Below are 18,589 nucleotides of genomic sequence, written 5' to 3'. Positions count from 1 at the left end.
TGCAGAAAAGACTGAGCAACACATGATGACGTATACATGAGTTACATCTTGGAGGTTAACCAAAGCGTCACCGACCGAGAGACTTGTAGCAGGGCACGGTGACCAGACAGTCCTCCTTGATGTGGGGTTTGGTGGTGGGGTTGCAGCCGCCGGCGTGGAGCCCGCGGTGATCGATGCATAAAACCACCCTGTAGCGCAGCCCCTGACCGCAGGTCACTGTGCACTGAAGGTAACAAGTGATATCATCTTTTAATCGCCATTCAAAATCAAGACCATAAACTGTTTTGATACAGGCAAGATACCATGGTTAGATAGTTAAAAAATAAAACACAACGATAAAATTCATCCGGCTGTAACCTGGTCTCCGTTTAAAACAACACATTAAATATTACACTGCATTAAGAATAAGCACCCCCCTGGTTATTAAACTACTGGCAGCAACAACTTTGGTCAGTTTTTAGTGATGTGTGGTGACGCCGCTTCAGTTCACGGACATATGGAGGATCCCACCACAACATTTCATCCTGGTTCACATATGGACTCTGAGGAAACCACCACATCCGTACCCTTTTCTGCCATCACACTTTAGATTTCCCGGTGTCATTGTCAAGTCACATGACTCGTGTTTGGGCAGTCTCTCCCTACACAGAGTTCATAATGGACAGATCAACAGACTCAAACCCAAACCCGACCGTATTACCATGACCGTATTAACTCCCGAATCTGTCCTCTTTTACCAAACATCTTAAAGCTTGGCTATTGGAAGAACAACACTGTTGCCACAACCGTGCCTAAAACATGTATATTTGTTTAATGTCAGCTAATTGTTGGGGTACCATCTGCAACTTCTACTGAGTACATACATAAACATCACTGCTCTATCATCATTACTACAACTCCCTCTTCCTCCATTAATATTTTCGCTATTTTTTATATCTTCATTGACTTTTTAAGTATTAGGGCTATGTGCAAGGCAAGACGCACTTTATATTCCAAAAATGGGTACTCCCAGTACCATAAAACTGTCATTGCTGGTATTTAATTAATGTAATATGTACTGAGTATTGTGCATTTAAAATAGCACTTTATATTTACTGTGCAATCGGGCAATCTGCAATATAATTACGCACTTAACACTTTAACACTTCAGCACTCTGCACTTTAATCAGCCCTTTGATACCTAATTTTAGCATTTAATATTTCTGAAATTCGTATGGTCCCCTGACCCTTGGCCTGTATGTTTCATGATCCACTATACTTTTCATTGTTTTTGCTTTTCTTTTCCTTTTCTGTCCTATTGTGTTTTTAAGGACACGCTTTCTCTCTTGTAATTGCTCCTCCTGCCTACTATCCATGGAAGCTAACTGTTCTACTTGTCGTTACTGTTGTTTTATTGATTTTATTATTTTATGTTGTTGACATTAACCTGCCGAAGGGACTAAAGATGAAAATTAGCCGTTGGCTATAATCTTGCATATTTACATGTATATGTTCATTAATATGTATTGTCCCTGTTATAAATAAAATAAACTCAAACTCAAACCCCCTCCACCCTTGGGAATGAGGGCTAATACGGGGTACTGGTGCTGATACGCTGTGTTTGGTTGCATTATGGGTAAATATCTCCACTCTGACCTCTTTTCTTTCCTGTGGGTTGTTCAAATAGAACTTAGCAAACTTAACCCCCCGCTCACACTCAGCGTTGCTATCTGTTAACTCTGAATGGAGTGGCATCAAAGCGTTGCCATGGTGACCTGTGGGTTGCTCCTTTTAGAGGCTGTGAAAAGTTCAACTTGGACTTCAACTTGTTTGGAGGATTTCTTTTTTTTTGGGCCTTTTGAACCTTCCAAGATTAATTAGCAGTAATAATTGCTTCTCTAAGATCATTGCTGATGTCCTTTCTCCTTGGTATTGTGTTTGCACACATGTGAATGTTCCAGATCAGCAAAGTGCCAAGACTAGTTCTTTTATAGAGGTGATCAGACTCCCCGATGATCAATAAAGTGCTTTCAAGCGCACTCCTTCTGTCTGAGCTTAACTTTTTATCGAACACACAATGAAATGGTGTCATGTGTTGTTGTTGTGTTGACCTTATTTTAAGAGCTGTTGAAGAACATACGTTTTTATTTTGGGTCTTGTTACAGAACATCTTAAAATTTAATAAAAGTGTTCTTTTTCTTTTACATGCCTGTATATAATAAAACGCCTCAGTCTGTAAATCAGAGGAGGCCACTGGAGAGACCCTCCGAAGTCTCTGCTCGTAAGAAAAAGTTGTGTATTTTCTGCCAAAACAAGCATTTTAGAGGCAGAGGAAGAATGTGCAAAACAAACAGCATCTTGGGGTTTTTTTTTTTTAGGGACCGCAAATCTGGTTCCCTGGGCTTTGGCATGCGCCTGTTAAGCCCGGGAGGCAGAAAAAATGCCAACGCGGAAGTTGTTTGTGACATTTATGGTTAGTCTGGTTAATGTAATAGCAGCTTAAAGGATTCAAGCTAATAATAAACGAACCAAGTGGGTTACGCAGATCCAGATGCTGCACCACCATAATCTCAATGTGTGGTGGCACAGGCAGTAAAATAGGTTTGTGTTAGGAAGGAGCTTTCACCAGTTGGTGCAGAAGAAGAACAGCTGCTTTTTAAACAAACACTTAAAAACAGATAAAAAGAAGGGTGCTCACAGGAGACCACTCCTGCGCCAGCCACGTGGGGCAATCAAAAGTGTTGCAGGGTTGCAGGATAGCCGTCTTGGGAGAGTAAAGACACTTCCACTCCTCTGTGGGAGTGATGTTCCCCTGCATGTCTTCCTCCACGCAGGACACGGAGCGGCTCTGGATGCCTCCGCCGCAGGAGGTGGAGCAGGCCGTCCAGGGACTGCTCTCCCAGCTGAGGAAGCGACAAACCCAGATCAGTGATGTCACAATTTGTGCTGTGTTCCCATCTTATTTCCCTGCAGGTGAGCACCTACCGAGGCAGGGGGTGGTAGAGGTCGTATGGCATGATTTCCTTGTAACCGTCACTAAAACACAGGAACAATTAAACCAAGGCAAGTTTGGCAAGGGAAAGCAAGTTTATTTGTATAGCACAATTCAACACAAGGTCATTCAAAGTGCTTTACATCAACATTAAGAGTAAATAACGAATAAAATGAAATAAAATGATAAGAAGAGAGGTAAAAAGCACAAGTTGTTAAAAAGTAAGGGCAGTAAAGCAAAACAGGTACACATCTCATTCTTACAATGGCAAGTATTAAGTTTCTATATGGTCAAAAAGTACAAAGACCGGGTCAAATACAGTATTACAAAAGTAATCTGTAACAATTCGTTCGTTGAATTAAGCCAATTTGACAATTCTATGCCACGATCCTTGTTTCCAGGTCTTATTTTACACAACTGAGGAGAATTGCGTTTCTATACGGTCAAAACGTACAAAGACCGGGTCAAATACAGTATTACAAAAGTAATCTGTGCCGATTCGTGCGGTGAATCAAACCAATTTGACAATTCTACGTCACAATGCCTGCATTCAGGGCTTGTCCATCACTAGTGTAACTTTGCGCGGTTTTCAAAAATCATAAGTATTTAATTTAAGTGTACGCTTCCCTCAGGATTTAGCGCAGAAACGGTACTGTTGAAGCATTTCCTTTTCAAGTTTAATCCTCTGGTAGTTTACCTGTCCAGGCAGGGGTCCATGTTGCACTCCTGCAGTTGGGGTTTGGGTTTGATATTCTCTGGGTAGTAATGGCAGTACTGGTCCACGACGACCCGACCGCTCCGCAAATCAAAGCACTCGGCCGAGGTGAGCTGGTAACCTGCAGACCAACAACATTTGCATCACTGCTTCCTGTTGTTTGGGTGACTGTTGCAGGCTGCTGGGTAGCTCCCAAGATGTTGTTTAGTTTAGTTTTTTTTAGCAATCCTCACCTCCACCACACGTGACCGAGCAGGGGAAGAAGTCGGTCTCCCTCCAGCGGTGGATGATGGGCTGATAGTAGATGAACTGGACCACGCTGTCTGCTCCGCTGGAGAACTGCACCTAGAAAACATCCAGAGTTAGGAGTCAGGGGTGGGTAGAGTTACCAAAAATTGTACGCAAGTAAAAGTACTGTTACTTCATAATAATATGACTCAAGTAGAAGTTAAAAAGTAGTCATCCAAATAATTACTTGAGTAAAAGTAAAAAAGTACTTGGGGAAAAAACTACTCAAGTACTGAGTAACTGTTGAGTAACGTCTGATTTATTTTTTTAACACAACCATTCAAACAGACAAAAGTACAAAATAATCATCTTCAGGCAAATTCAATCAATAAAATAATAAAATTAAAATTAATAAAAAATAAAAAATAGCTTAAATTAAAATAATCTTAAAGTAAATTCAAGTACTTTAATAAATAATAAAATAAATAAAATAACTGAATAAAAAAATAAATTAAGCACAAGTAGCACAAAATTTCAAGCCTTTGTACTTTTCTTTTTTAACCAGGCAGAACTAGAACAAGCCCATGAACTCATAGAAACTCTGTGTGTGTTTGAGTCTGTGTTAATGTGACAAAACATGCAAAAACAAACATTTTTCCGAAAGAATCACCCAGTCATGTCATGAGATTGACGCATACGCGGATAAAAGGGATAAAAGAAAAGTAACAGCTCAACGTAGCCTAATGTAGCGGAGTAAGAGGAACAGTTTCTTCTTCACAAATCTACTCAAGTAAAAGTAAAAAGTATAGTGATTCAAAACTACTCCTAAAAGTACAACATTTCCCAAAACTTACTCAAGTAAATGTAATGGAGTAAATGTAACTCATTACTACCCACCTCTGATCCCAGTACACTTTATACTGATGTCAGAAAAAGCCGTGAGGGTGGCAACGTTTTGAAGCCCATTTCTGAAGTTTAAAGGTCAACTGGGACCAACTTTTGGTACAAAATGCAGATTTGGCTCATGTCTGGTGGAGATTTGCCCTGAATCAACACCGTCACGTCATGTTAGAGCCAAACATTTATCTCCATCTGGGTTACATCTATAATTGGATTTTGTCATTTTAAAGACAAATCACCACATACAGACCAACATTGAGTTTTTCACAACCTGAAAGGCTTTTTCTTTTGCTGTAATTACATTAAAAACTTTAACGATAATGTATCCTCTAATAAACCACCTCAGCTCTCACAAGTCCCCAGTAAATCACAGAGAACAACCTTGAACTTCACGCCATCATCCACAGAAGACAGATATAAATGGCAAACCATTCTGTGATTGATTTTCCGTAAACTGCCCTTGGACAGAGCTTTAGTCATATTTTTCACCAGGTTTATTAGATTTCTTCAGATTTTACTTAAATCAAATCTCTCTTTCAGAACTAACGTCATGAGACTAGGTTCTTAAACGTTTTATTTTCATAGTAACAAGCAGTATCTGTGTGCTTTTGGTAATTTATTTATTTTTTAAACAGTAAAAAAGCCCTTAAAGACCCTCCAAAACATACATTTCCAGTGTAAATCAAACTGCATTGCCTCTTATTCATATTCATCTGTTTCCATGGCGACTACATGAGATGATTATCCTTTTTTCTATATTCATTGTCAGATCTTGATTCATGTGTAGGAGGGTGAAAGTTTTCCCAGGCATTTCCCAGCTTGTGGCCTGTATAACTTTTAATGTCCTATCGCTTTACAAAGCAGAAACACATGTTGTTGCACGTCCATGGTAACGGACAGTCAATGAATTTATTGTATGGATCTAAGCGCCGTTAGGTTATAATTCACATGTTAAACGGGCAATATATGATCAGTAGACGAGGCGAGACGCAGTCGTGGCAAAGAATAACTTTCTCAGAGCCAAAACTACTACTGGGTTTGGAGCTATTTGTGATATTATTAATGCTTGACACATTGCTTCAACACGTGTTGTCCCTTAAGACAGGCCACTAGACAAGGGAGTTATTTGAATTTCATATACAAGTGGCTCACACATACTCCAATATCTTTAAATCTGAACACATGAAACCAGATCTGCGTTGCACTCTGCTTAACACAGAGCGGTTCAGCAGGAGTTCACAAATAAAAGCCCCTTCTGAGGCGGGCCGCGCCATTTTCACATCTTGTCATGGCGAAAAGCAATATTTCTTAATAACAGTGAGGAAAATGATAACTGGAAGATCTTCAGTCGAGTAAAGCTAACTGGGATCTTCTGTGGGTTGTGTGTCGGAAAGTCAAATACTTTTCTGGATGATCACTTTGACAAGAACTATTAGACTCTAAATAGAACTTGTAGTTTGCCAGTTGTTGGTAAAAGTGGCCGTAGAGAGCTAAAGTAAACACATGCAATTGAGTTTAATACATAAATAAATATAATCCAATTAATTTCCAGTTAATACAACAACTGGAAATATCAATTAAAACCAAAAAAGAAGGAACCCAAGCGATCCAATCATCGCTTTGATTCAAATCGCTCCTCCTGTGAATGAACAAGGCGATAGTGGAAAAGGACAAGCTCCCAACGCGAAGAAATCTGCAGGAACTGGTTGACGACTCTGATATCAATCTATCACCATTTATTGCTGAACATGAACCCAGTCAGACCAACCAGATAAATGATGGGGCAGCAGAAATCAAGCTGACAAAAGGAAGTGTCTGTAGAGGAGCTTTGAAAGCTGTTTTATATCTAAAATCTGTTCAAGACACATCTGTGGTTGCAAGTAAAATTCACAAATGTGCGTTTATTTAATCATGAATGCACTACTTCAAGGCGCCCACTCCATTAAAAGTTACGACAGAGTTAAAAGAAAGAAATTATTACTTTTACTGAGTTCTGTGTGAAGAGAAAACCCTGGGCACCCAGAGGAGTTTCACAGTCACTAGTTAGAAATATGCTCATTACGTTGATTGGTCAGGAAGAAAGACAACAGGAACTTTATCAACAAAGCTCCTTCCAGGTCAATTTTTCTGCGACTGCTGATATACGGACTGTTATGGATACGAATGATTGTACAAATGGGTTTAATGGGGGAAGTTGTTTTTTATGACTGCAGACACCGAACAGAGGCGTTCATCTTACAGAGTTTCTAACAAAGTGATGCCCGCTGTTACAGATAATGGATCAAACCTTGCAAATACACCAAAAAGGTGATGAAACCATGCAGTGGTTGATGATGAAGAAGATTAATGTCTGTGGGAAAAAACATAAAGGCCTTATGTGCTTGGTATAAGTTTTACTTGGAAAAAGGGGCCGTTCCCATCATATTATCTTTAATGATGCTCAAATGTTCACTTCAGAACTATTAATACTATACTACAATCAGTACTCGAGTTGGAAAAGAAAATCAGGGGGGATGGTGGATTTTATCATATGGGGACAGATAATTTGTGCTGATTACAAATAATATAATATATTACTAATAATAGCACTGACCAAAACACCTGCAGAAATACTGCAGGAATGACATAGCAGCAGTTAAATGCAGCCTTCTGTAAGCTTTAAATATCCACTGGGCTTACATCAAATACATCAAAACACAACAATAAAAAACACTTTTCTGAACTTATCAATATGACTCTGTCCTTCAAGTAAAATGGATCACTGCAAAAACTCAAAATCTTAACAAGAATATTTGTTTATTTCTAGTTAAAATGTCTCATTTTAGTAAAAAAAAATCTCATTACACTTAAAAAAAAGACTCATCACTGGAAAAAACAACTATTTTCACCTGTTTCAAGTAGATTTTCACTTGTAGTAGAAAAATCGGCATGTGGAACAAGATTTTTTTGCTTGTAATAAGACTATAATAATAACACTGGCAGATTTTTCTACTTATTTTAAGCGAAAATGTACTTGAAACAGGTGAGAATTGTCAAATAAGTTATTTTTCTGGTGTTATTTTTCTGGTGATGACTCTAAATGTTGAAATAGCAGTAAAACCACATTCATTGATGAAATGACATAAGGGATGGAAAGGGGGGATGGCAGTTTTACAGGGGGGATGATTTTGGCCGTTTTTATTTCAGGGGGGGATGCCATCCCCCCTCATCCCCCCTCAACTCCAGTACTGACTACAATCCCACAAACCAGCTGAATTTAATAGCAAGTAATATAAAAATGACTTTTGAGATGTTTATCTTTTCAAACTGAGCCTGAAAAGCCTTCGCCATGAAAGTCCATTCCCACCACCTGCTCATCACTTGTTGCGTTAGTAGAATAAAGTCAGCAGAAAGGACAGTTGGGATTATCCCGGGTCTTACTTTGACTGTGAAGTCAGCTCCGAGCGGACCGGTCATTCTCAGGATCTCTTTATCCGCCAGCTTCTGGTAGTCCAGGCTGGTGTTCTCCAGGTGGTACTGCCCCGATCTGTCCAACACCAACTCACTTTTCACCCCCTGTAGAGTCTTACTCTCCACGTCTGAAGGGAAACCAGAGCAGAGAAGCATTCATCACCATTATAAGGTTATCATCATTGCTTGTACCTCATTATGGTGCCGCTGCTCTTTAAACAGGACGTAATGGAGAATTAAATACAACTGATTAAAATGGCAAGGTGCTAAAAGGATGGCTTCTATTCATCACAGACCACACACAGACACGTACTCAGGTCCAGTTACACAAATAAATGGTGTCGTCTGGCTCTTGTGCTGGGAGAATCACTGCAGCAGACCTGCGAGCGGGCCGCCACTTCTGACCCGACCTCTCCCGTGACACTGACCTTTACAGGGTGTAATTCCAGCCCGGACAGTTCAATAAAAACAAAGGAAAAACACGGGAGCCGGCAGCAGCTGACACATGGTTTGCATTTAAGTGCCTGGGACCAAAAAACAATAACCAGCCAAGTATTTCATGATAAAACCGTCCATTTAGATCAACGCAATGAGATGAAACACTTGTTATCGGCCTGACCCGCTGGGGAGTTTGATGAAAGCTCTGTGACGTCGGTGGTATCTGCTGAAAGAATCTTTTTAGAGAAACCAGATCCCTCTTCTGTGTCTTTTCTACTCCTATAACAACCAGGTGTACAAAGTCATTTATAAATGATCACCAGCGTAGGTTAAAGAGGCCTACCTAGCATGTTCAGTGTGCAGTCCATCCAAGACAATACAAGAGAATAAATGGAGAACATTTAAAGCAGGATTAAAACTTTAAACACAAACCCAGTAAAATAATTTGCAACAAAAAAAGCCTATTTAAAAAGAAAAGTCTTTAACTGATTTTTAAAAACATCGACAGACTCCAGGGGGCGAACAGGTTTTTGGGACCACAAGTAACCTCACATTGCAAGTCTGGCTGTAGCGGGTCAGAAACATAAGAAGGAGCATTCAGAGTTCTGAAAGTAAAGCTTGAGTTATGGTTCTGCGTCAAAACGACGCCGTCACTGACGTGCACCTCCCAAAAATTGTAACTACGCGTCAAGTCGATGCAGACCAAACGCAGGGCTGTGATTGGTTCACTTGGAAGCAACGCATTTCCGATTTCCGGCAGTCGTGAACTTTCAGTGCTCTTTTCTTCGTGTATGTGTGATTTTTTTTGTTTTGTTTTTTTGCACAATAGTTGTCCTTATCTCTTTGATTCACTGTGACCGGAAAAAGTCGGATAAACCATTCAGGAAAAGATCGCGAATTAGCGGTTGTGGGGGGTACTGCACCGCGACGAAATGGAGTGACGGAGAAATCCGAAGGGTTCACGACGGCGTCACGGTGACGGCGTGTGTTCTGCATTGGTTTGACGCAGAACCATAATTCAGGCTTATGGGTCAACATTTTAAAATGTAACCTAAAATTCACTGGTAACCAGGGATGAGAGTGTAAGGACGGCCGCGACGCGAGCCCATTGATCTCACACTGCTAAAGCTAATTTCTTAGAAAGTTAAAAAGCCTTGTTTCAAGAAAAAATAAGACTGTTTTCAGACTATTTTGCTGGTTTTAAGAGTTCTAGTCAAGAAAATCTTTCTTGGGTGAGATATTTTTGCTCATAATAAGACGAATTTGACTAGATTTAGGAATATTAGGCTTATTTCTAGCAAGGCTGTTTTTGCAGTGTAAAAGCCCTGCGGCAGAAGTTTTGATGACTTGTAGGCAGTCAAGCTCCATCTTGTTAAGACAGCTTAAAAGTCTGTTACAATAATCAAGACGTGAGGATATGAAAGCATGAATAATCACCTCCAATTCAGGCTTGGACACAAAAGGTTTCAATTTACAGAAGTTAGGGGTTTTTTTTTTTAACAAAGATGACACCTAAGCTTGGCACAAAAGGCTGAACAGGAGAGGCTAACAACTGTGTCAACTGTTTTGGATGGAAGGGCACCCCAGACCTACCAGGACTTACACAAGTGATCCGGGCCTTTCAGGACCAGACGTACGTGCCGGCTCTTGTAGGGGATGACGACCACTGTGTCCTCAGCTGGGTTGGGACAGAAAAAAGGGAGAAACGTGACCACTTTGTTCATCATTACCTACATAAATGCAATAAAGTTAGTCGATAAAGTTACAATTTGATCATAAAAGTACAATCCAGACAGGCTGGTTTAATTCCCACAGTCGGAGGAGGAATTCGTGCTGTATTGATCTATGATTTTATTTATTTCAAGCATGTTAAATGCAATTTAATTTAAAGAGTCTACAAAACAATATCTGACCAACAGAGGGCAAAAGACTCGAGATGCACATTTTTCTTCAGGTAAAACAAAAAAAGGTGAGTCAAGTCTTTACTTTTCCCTGTAGCGTGCTGAGTCTTGAAGTGGCCTCGCACGAGTCTGCAGGACGAGCCATCGCCGTTGCAGACGCCGCAGTTGTCCTCCTTCGCCGTGCTCCCCAGTTCGTGATCGCAGCCTACAATCTGGAGCAAACGGAAAAACACTGAAACTCATCTTTCTGAACCCTTGGGGCAACTTTGCTTCAACTTTCAGGAAAGATGGAACGTAAAAATCTCACTGAAATCTAAGAACAGTAAAGCACTGAATCCAGATCAGAGTTCATGTTGGGAATACACTCGAGGAAACGGTACGAAACGATCCAAACAACTCAAATTCAAAATGCATATCTATTGTTTACATCACTACAGATAGCATCATATATTTCATTTCCAGATCATTTTTCTTCTTCTTTTATTGTAATTTAGGATTTAAAAAAGGGAGTTTTTCAGAATTTCTGTCAGTGAGACAAAACCAAAACCACAATGTAATTCCAAGCATTGTGAGAGCAACACACACACACACACACACACACACACACACACACACACACACACACACACACACACACACACACACACACACACACACACACACACACACACACACACACACACACACACACACACACACACACACACACACACACACACACACACCAAACACACCTTAAGATGTAATTCTATTCAACCAAGAAAAAAAAAATGCATTGCAAACTATTTCCTGGAAAGCCAGATAAAACCACATCTCCAGTATTATTCTCGTTCATTTGCAAAGCAGATGGACGTGATACAACCAACGCCACCTTGCATTATATCATTGTTTTGGATTTATCTACTTTTAAGATCTTGCATCCAAATGCATCGTAGCGCCACACTTTGGGACCATGCAGGGCAATTATCATGTTGAAAAATATGATGATTTGCATAAACAAGTAGCTGTCCTGTAGGATGTCCCAACATGCCTCTGAAAAGCTGATACAAAAATGCTTGCAGAAAGAAATCTGACTTCAGAGATCGTATTTCTCTCATTTTGAAATGTCTTCACTGTGAAATCCGGGATAGGATTTAAAATTCTTTTGCTCACATACAGTATTACGCCTTTAAGGGCCACGCTTCATTGATTTCAAAGACCTCATTGCTCCTTATTACACCAACAGAGCCTGTCGCTCTCAGACACAGACGCAGGCTTACTCATGGTTGCTTGAGTTTGCAAAAGTAGAACGGGAGGTCGAGTTTTCGTTTGTCAGGCGCCGTCTCTTCGGGAACCTGCTCCCGGTTTGGGCTTGGGAGAAAAGTGGACATCCTGTGCTTAACTTTACCGCCTAAACTTTTAACTGCTAAATGTGAAACTATGTGTGTAATGTATTCACTATTGTAATACATGTAAATGTCTGTAAGATCGTGTTAGTATGAAGATTGATGTGTCAGGTTGTTCTCCTGTTCCTTCTATCTTAAATAGAAGCAAAATAACAAGAACAGAAACTTTTCCTTTCCTTTCCTTTGACTCGTCTGTTTTGAGTCTCCAAGTCTCCGAAAATAAAGTCTTGTGTAATCTCTTTGTGTTTTTTGGCATCTCATTCCCGTATTTTCACCCCTGATAGGTGGAGTATAAAGCTTTGGGGCAAACTGTTGGTCTCCTCAGCCAGATCTGGTGTTATAATTGTAGAACAATCGGATTGAATTAAACCCTTGTTGCAACTTGGTTCTACAGAATAAAAACTGAACTGAACTGAACTGAATTCACAAAATGAGCATTTTGCTTCAGTACTTTTGGGAACTGAGTTTTGCCGATTCCACTTTTGAAAAGTTGTTTTGTATTCAATTCAAACTTGACTTTAATAAAAACACAGAATGGCAAGAAGGAAGTCCCAAAGTCTTCAGATGTGAGATGTTTTACATTTCCTTACTTGTTAGCATGTAAACTGTCAAGCTGCATCAACGCTTAGAACACTTTGCAGATGTCCTCATTGTTCTCGTTTTACTACTTAAGCTTTATTCGATAGCTGCTCAAGAATCTGTGTGAAAAGAAGAAGATATTCAGCGCCAGAAACCTTCTGGTTTCTGATTAAAGCCCGAGCTGTTTTAACTGGGTTCAAGAGCGGGCTTTAGATCCAAGTGTTCAAAAGACGTGGATCATACACCGTCCAGATGACGTCCTTTAACTACTAGCTTGAGTTTTTACATCACCGACCACTTCATTCACGTGTGCGCTTTACTGTTGTAGACTAAAACCCGTGAGCAGAAGTGACGCAGCACCTGGCAGACTCCGCTGATGCACATGTCCAGGGACTCGGTGTAGCAGCGCGTCCCGTCCAGCACTTTGGGCGCCAGCTCCACCACCAGGCCCGAGCCCTTGGCCTTGCACTTGAGCGAGCAGGGGTTCTCGGGATCGTTGTACAGGGGCAGCCACTCGTGGAACTGGCCCTGGTGTCTGACGTCTGCGTGAGCGGAGCACTGCTGGGCCCGGAAATCGCCGGCGTCTGGAGGACAGTCCTGCGGGTAACAGCCGGAACGAGATGGCTCAAAATACCGTAAAATTTCCACTCGGAGACAGGAATGTTAATGAATCTCGTCTTGCCGGTAAACACTATGACAGTTGCGTGTAAATACCAGATTAAACCAAAGCAAAAGATGTTTAATGCTTCCAAATAACTTCTCAGTTTCCCCTCCTCACAAAATGATCACAGATCACTAAACTGCACCCCTGGAGAATAAAGCCTGGTCATAATTTCAGTGTTCCAATCCTCAATCAAATGTTTTTTCTCCTCGTTTTTTTTTTCCCCCCTCAGTAAAAACCACTTGAAAGCCCGACTGCAATCCGTTACATAAAGAAGAGTTTGCTGAACTTACCACATTACTGCATGTGCGATATTTGATATTCTGCCCCTCGCAGGTCCTGCAGAGGACAAAAACGAACATGTGGGTGGACTGAGGAGAGAGGGATAAAACAAACCGAGACGCATCTTCGCCTGAGGGAGCTGGAATTCCATCCCGCTGCTGGATCCTCGACACATTTCCTCGTTAATAAACAGTGTGCGGCTCAGCGGTGGTAATGCAGCTAAGCCACAATCACGTGTCTGCGGTGCGCTTGCAAAGCTCCAACAGTGTAATTCACACAATCTGACTCTCTGAAGATGAAAGGGTTTGTGTTTCCTGTCTTTTTACCTACTTTTCAACATCTGATATGTTGAAAATTATTAACTTTTTTTTTTTTTAAATCAGGGTCATGCAGCTTTTTGGATTTCCATCACGGAGGCAGCTTTCAAAAAATGTTTGGGAAAGGTGACAAAACAGCAGAGCAGATGTGTCGTCTTCCATCAGAGCAAAAAGCAGTTTGTGAAAGATGCAAAAGGATAAAAGTTTGCAGCATAAAACTGCAAAGAAGTTAATGATGTAGGTAGGCCAGATGTACTGAGTCAAGTTGAAAACCTGATGAATATAAAGGCTGAAGGGGATAAAAGCTGCTAGAATAGCCACCTCATCATGGTGGAGGGGCTCTACGCTGCTAAATGATCTCAGGAGCTGCAGGTCTTCCCAGGAAAACTGGTCCCGGGCCCGACTAAGCTGAGGACTAGGAGTTATTCAGAAGATTCATGTGGGCAGGAAACAACAGAGAGCACCCAGGCAACACCCTGGAGCCAGAGCTGGGGGGTAGGGATGGGCGGTATGGACTAAAAAATGTATCACGATAATTTCTGGCATTTATCCCGATAATGATAAAAATGACGATAAAAAAATACCAATTCAACTCCATCTTTGTAACTATAAATCTATCACCACATTCAGTCTTTGGAGCCCCCAAAACACTGCTCTAAAAGATACTAAATGCTACTAAACTATACCAATTAAATTGAATTGATAAAAGATCCCCGTTCCGCCATGTTTGTTACACAAAAACGTATCAACGGGAATTTATCCTTCTTTCTTTCTTTCTTTCTTTCTTTCTTTCTTTCTTTCTTTCTTTCTTTCTTTCTGGCTCATTTCTTTCTTTCTTTCTTTCTTTCTTTCTTTCTTTCTTTCTGGCTCATTTCTATCTCTTTCTTTCTTTCTTTCTTTCTTTCTTTCTGGCTCATTTCTATCTCTTTCTTTCTTTCTTTCTTTCTTTCTTTCTTTCTGGCTCATTTCTTTCTTTCTTTCTTTCTTTCTTTCTTTCTTTCTTTCCTTCTGGCTCATTTCTATCTCTTTCTTTCTTTCTTTCTTTCTTTCTGGCTCATTTCTTTCTTTCCTTTTTCTTTCTTTCTTTCTTTCTTTCTGACTCATTTCTCTTTCTTTCTTTCTTTCTTTCTTTCTTTCTTTCTTCCTTTCTGGCTCATTTCTATCTCTTTCTCTCTTTCTTTCTTTCTTTCTTTCTGACTCATTTCTCTTTCTTTCTTTCTTTCTTTCTTTCTTTCTTTCTTTCTGGCTCATTTCTATTTCTTTCTTCCTTTCTTTCTGGCTCATTTCTATCTCTTTCTTTCTTTCTTTCTTTCTTTCTTTCTTTCTGACTCATTTCTCTTTCTTTCTTTCTTTCTTTCTTTCTTTCTTTCTGGCTCATTTCTATTTCTTTCTTCCTTTCTTTCTTTCTTTCTTTCTGGCTCATTTCTTTCTTTCCTTTTTCTTTCTTTCTGGCTCATTTCTTTCTTTCTTTCTTTCTTTCTTTCTTTCTTTCTTTCTTTCTTTCTTTCATTCTGGCTCATTTCTTCCTTCCTTCAGTCATCAACGGGAATTTATCGTTTTTACCTCGAGATGACAAATTCTTACCGTGGACAATTTTTTTGACGGTAAACGGTAAAACGGTAAAATATCGCCCATTCCTACTGGGGGGGCTCACTGGGAAGCGCCTGGTGACCTTTACCCCTGGGGTTGAGCTCGCAGGTTTATCCTTCAAGCTCAACCCTCAGGTGGGCTCAACATCTGCAGTAGAGGCCGTACGGGTCGCTTGTATTAATGTTTTGATTCGACTACAAGCAGAGGTGTGGACCCCTGCGTGCTGATCATCGGAGGAGGTGGTTTTGGAGAGGAAGGTCCAAGTCTGACACATTCAGATGGACAGAGTTTTAGACATTTGTTTTTTTTTTGCACTTGTCTAAAAACCAAATTACGGGTGCTCGCCACTTATTGAAAGGCAGGATTCTTCTTTTGTCGCTTTTCTGTGGAGCGGTGATAAACCACTGATGGTGGCTTTGATAGGCCAATCATCGGAGACCGCAGTGGAAACTGATCGAGTGATATTCCTTTTAGTTTGAGGGCTTGAGAGGAATTTCAGTGTCATCAGTCCTTAGCTAATCTGGAATCATGATTTGAGGCGACGCGGCGGAGCTTGGACTCCTACAAGAGTGAAGCCTGAAGGATTTTTACAGCGTTACTGCAGAGAGTGCGGGGAGGGAGTGGATGTGGACCGTGTGGCATGGCAAGAACATTAGAGCCTGTGACGAATCCAGACGGGCCGCTGTGCCAAGCCAAACATCGGGTCATGGGGCCCGAACCCAAACAAGAGACTTTCAAAGACGGAGGGCTGAGAAGACAGGTAGCAAAGATCAGCGTGGAAACTCACACTGGGACCAGTGATATATAAACTAGACATAAAACGCGGCAAAGGGAATAAAATGAATTTCCTTTTTCATTTCCTTCTGCCTTTTGGAAGCGCCAGAGTTGAGGTTCAGCAGCAGTGGAGCCAGAGCTTCTAGATCCATCACGGTGTCATCATAAGTTAGGAAAAACAACTTGGCTGACTTATCACCGTATCTGGAGCAGAACGCATAACTCACAGACTATGACCTCGACCGGCGACTGCCAGAAAAACACGATAAAACAACTCCGGCGCATGCAAAAACCTCATCTGAACATATAAAATTAGTAATAGTCATAAACGGGCAGGTTCACGAGTGTTTGGACTACTTTTCCTTTAAACGTCACCAAAAATGGATTTGAAAAGCAATCAAGACGTAATCAAAGCGTCTACTTTCGGCTTCAATTTAAAGCTCGCATATTATACTTTTCCCTGCGTTTCAAAGATTCAACGCTGATTTAAACTGTCGTGAGTTCAATTCTCAGGTCTCGTAGCCTTCGTTTAACAGGTGCTCGATTGATTAAGCAGTAAATAACGCTTTTAAAGTGTTTAAAGAGCAAATCATAAAAACTCGTTCACATGCTTCCTTCCAACTTTTTCTTGCAAGAGCTGGAGGCAAACTGCAGCGTGAACTGCGTTTGCCGCATTATTGATATTCCTCCTGAGGTGAGGAAGCACGTGGGAATGCGGCCGATGAGGTGATGCCTGAAACGCGGCTTCGACGTGAGCTTTGCTCGAGCTGAGTTTAAGAGAAGTGCCAGGGGTCAGACCAGGGGAAAAGCTTTGACGCTAGGAAAAGGTCCAGCAGAGACCAGAAGAGCATACTCAATAAAACAATCACTGATTTTACTTTTTTTCACATCTCTTAAGATGGATCCAGATGTTTCTGTGAAGCTCTACCCTCTTCTGCCAGCCCTGACTCAAAGCAGACATCCCTGTAAGTGGTGGGAACTCAAATATCAGCAGCTATTCCAATTTTACATAATCTTAATTAAATAGCAATCTTTAATGTTAAAAAGGAGGATTTTTCCCCCAATTTCTTCTTTTTTTTTCTTTTTCTGCATCAATCACTCAGAGGGTGGTCTCCTTTACTACTCGGAGACCCCGTCCTGGTGCCAGGCTCGCGTTAACTGGACTGCATGCCTTCGGGAAAATTCCCTTTTAATGACTGAGCAGTTAAAAAAAAAAAAAAAAAGACTTTAAACCCAAACTGTCAGAGCCTTTTAATGTCACTATCTGTAATTTCTGCCTATCAGAGGCTCTATAAATAAAGAAAAAGATCCTTTCTGCAACACTTAAGCACTTAACTTTCCCCCTGCTCATCTTTATTTCCCATTAGTGGAAGAGAGTCAGCGAGGATCTTGACTTCCTCGAGACTTTCCTGTAAACAATGTCAAAAATCAAACTGAGCCATGATAAACTCTCGAAAAACGACTAATATCTGAAGTATTCGCCATCCTTGAGTCTTATGCACATTCAAGCAGTAACGTTTTTTTGCTACGACACCCAATCCATACGTCCACACTGGGTTGAAAGCAGCCTTGCTGCTGGACTCTGTGATCAAGTAAAGAGCGCTGTGTGGATGAGGCTAATGAGGGCCAGGTGATCTGTGTCCTTCTGCGAGGCTTAACTAACTCACGTAATTCTGCAGTGGTAATAAGTTCCTTGCATGCATGTGTGTGTGTGTTGTAAAAAAAGAAAAAGAAATGCCAGAGTGGGAGTGGTATTGGTTTGGAGGGTGTTGCTGGCTCATTTCCAGTCCTCCTCTGCAGGGAAATGTGCACACAAGCGTCCTTGTGCTGCATTTTTTTAATCTTTTTTTTTTTTTTTTTAAAGCGATGCTGTTTGATCTGCCACCCGAGGCCAGGCTACCGCTGCTGCGTTCTCACGCATGCATTGGCGTGAGGTGGGACGGAGGGTCCCCGGGAAGCCCAATACGTTACAGCGACTGCCAAAGAACACATGCATTTGTAAACCGAGCCGCCAGAACCTTGATGAGGATGCCGCTTTAGCTCCTGCACACGCTGCTCACATCCCAGATGGAGCTCAAACCCCAAACACCTCCTAATACATCGATTGCTTTTACAGCCAGTAGTGTTCAGAGGCTTGCCTGACCAAAAGTATCTGGCCGGCGGGCGGGGGGAGAAGTGGCTGCCGCTGCTGCTGCTGATATCATGAAATGGGCTACTGAAAAAGCCATTGACCTCAGTGTTTACAGTGCAGCGCAGAGGGGGTCTGGCACTTTGAGCATGAGGTTTTGACAGTCTTACGTTTCACAGGCTTGTTCTCTAATGCAAGTGTGGATGGATTCGTAGTCCGAAAGTACAAGCGCCATATGGTATCTCGGTTATGACCTCAGCTGTGATCTGC

General features: G+C 41.2%; 1 protein-coding gene across 2 annotated transcripts in view; it reads right to left on the bottom strand.

Annotated features, from left to right (window-relative positions):
• adamtsl3 (ADAMTS-like 3) overlaps nt 1-18,589 on the bottom strand; it is a 142,402-nt gene that overhangs the window by 24,903 nt on the left and 98,910 nt on the right. For both annotated transcript variants that reach the window (XM_061709867.1, XM_061709868.1), the window contains 10 exons: nt 13,522-13,567; nt 12,928-13,164; nt 10,689-10,815; nt 10,306-10,380; nt 8,235-8,392; nt 3,920-4,031; nt 3,669-3,807; nt 2,965-3,015; nt 2,678-2,882; nt 76-223 (listed from right to left, as the gene is read on the bottom strand). In XM_061709867.1, coding sequence (XP_061565851.1) covers nt 76-223; nt 2,678-2,882; nt 2,965-3,015; nt 3,669-3,807; nt 3,920-4,031; nt 8,235-8,392; nt 10,306-10,380; nt 10,689-10,815; nt 12,928-13,164; nt 13,522-13,567 — 1,298 coding nt within the window. The remainder of the gene's footprint in view (nt 1-75; nt 224-2,677; nt 2,883-2,964; nt 3,016-3,668; nt 3,808-3,919; nt 4,032-8,234; nt 8,393-10,305; nt 10,381-10,688; nt 10,816-12,927; nt 13,165-13,521; nt 13,568-18,589) is intronic.

The sequence above is a fragment of the Cololabis saira genome, chromosome 20 (genome assembly GCF_033807715.1).
Source record: "Cololabis saira isolate AMF1-May2022 chromosome 20, fColSai1.1, whole genome shotgun sequence".
Lineage (NCBI taxonomy): Eukaryota > Metazoa > Chordata > Actinopteri > Beloniformes > Belonidae > Cololabis > Cololabis saira.
This window is presented reverse-complemented; position numbering and strand designations above follow the sequence as displayed.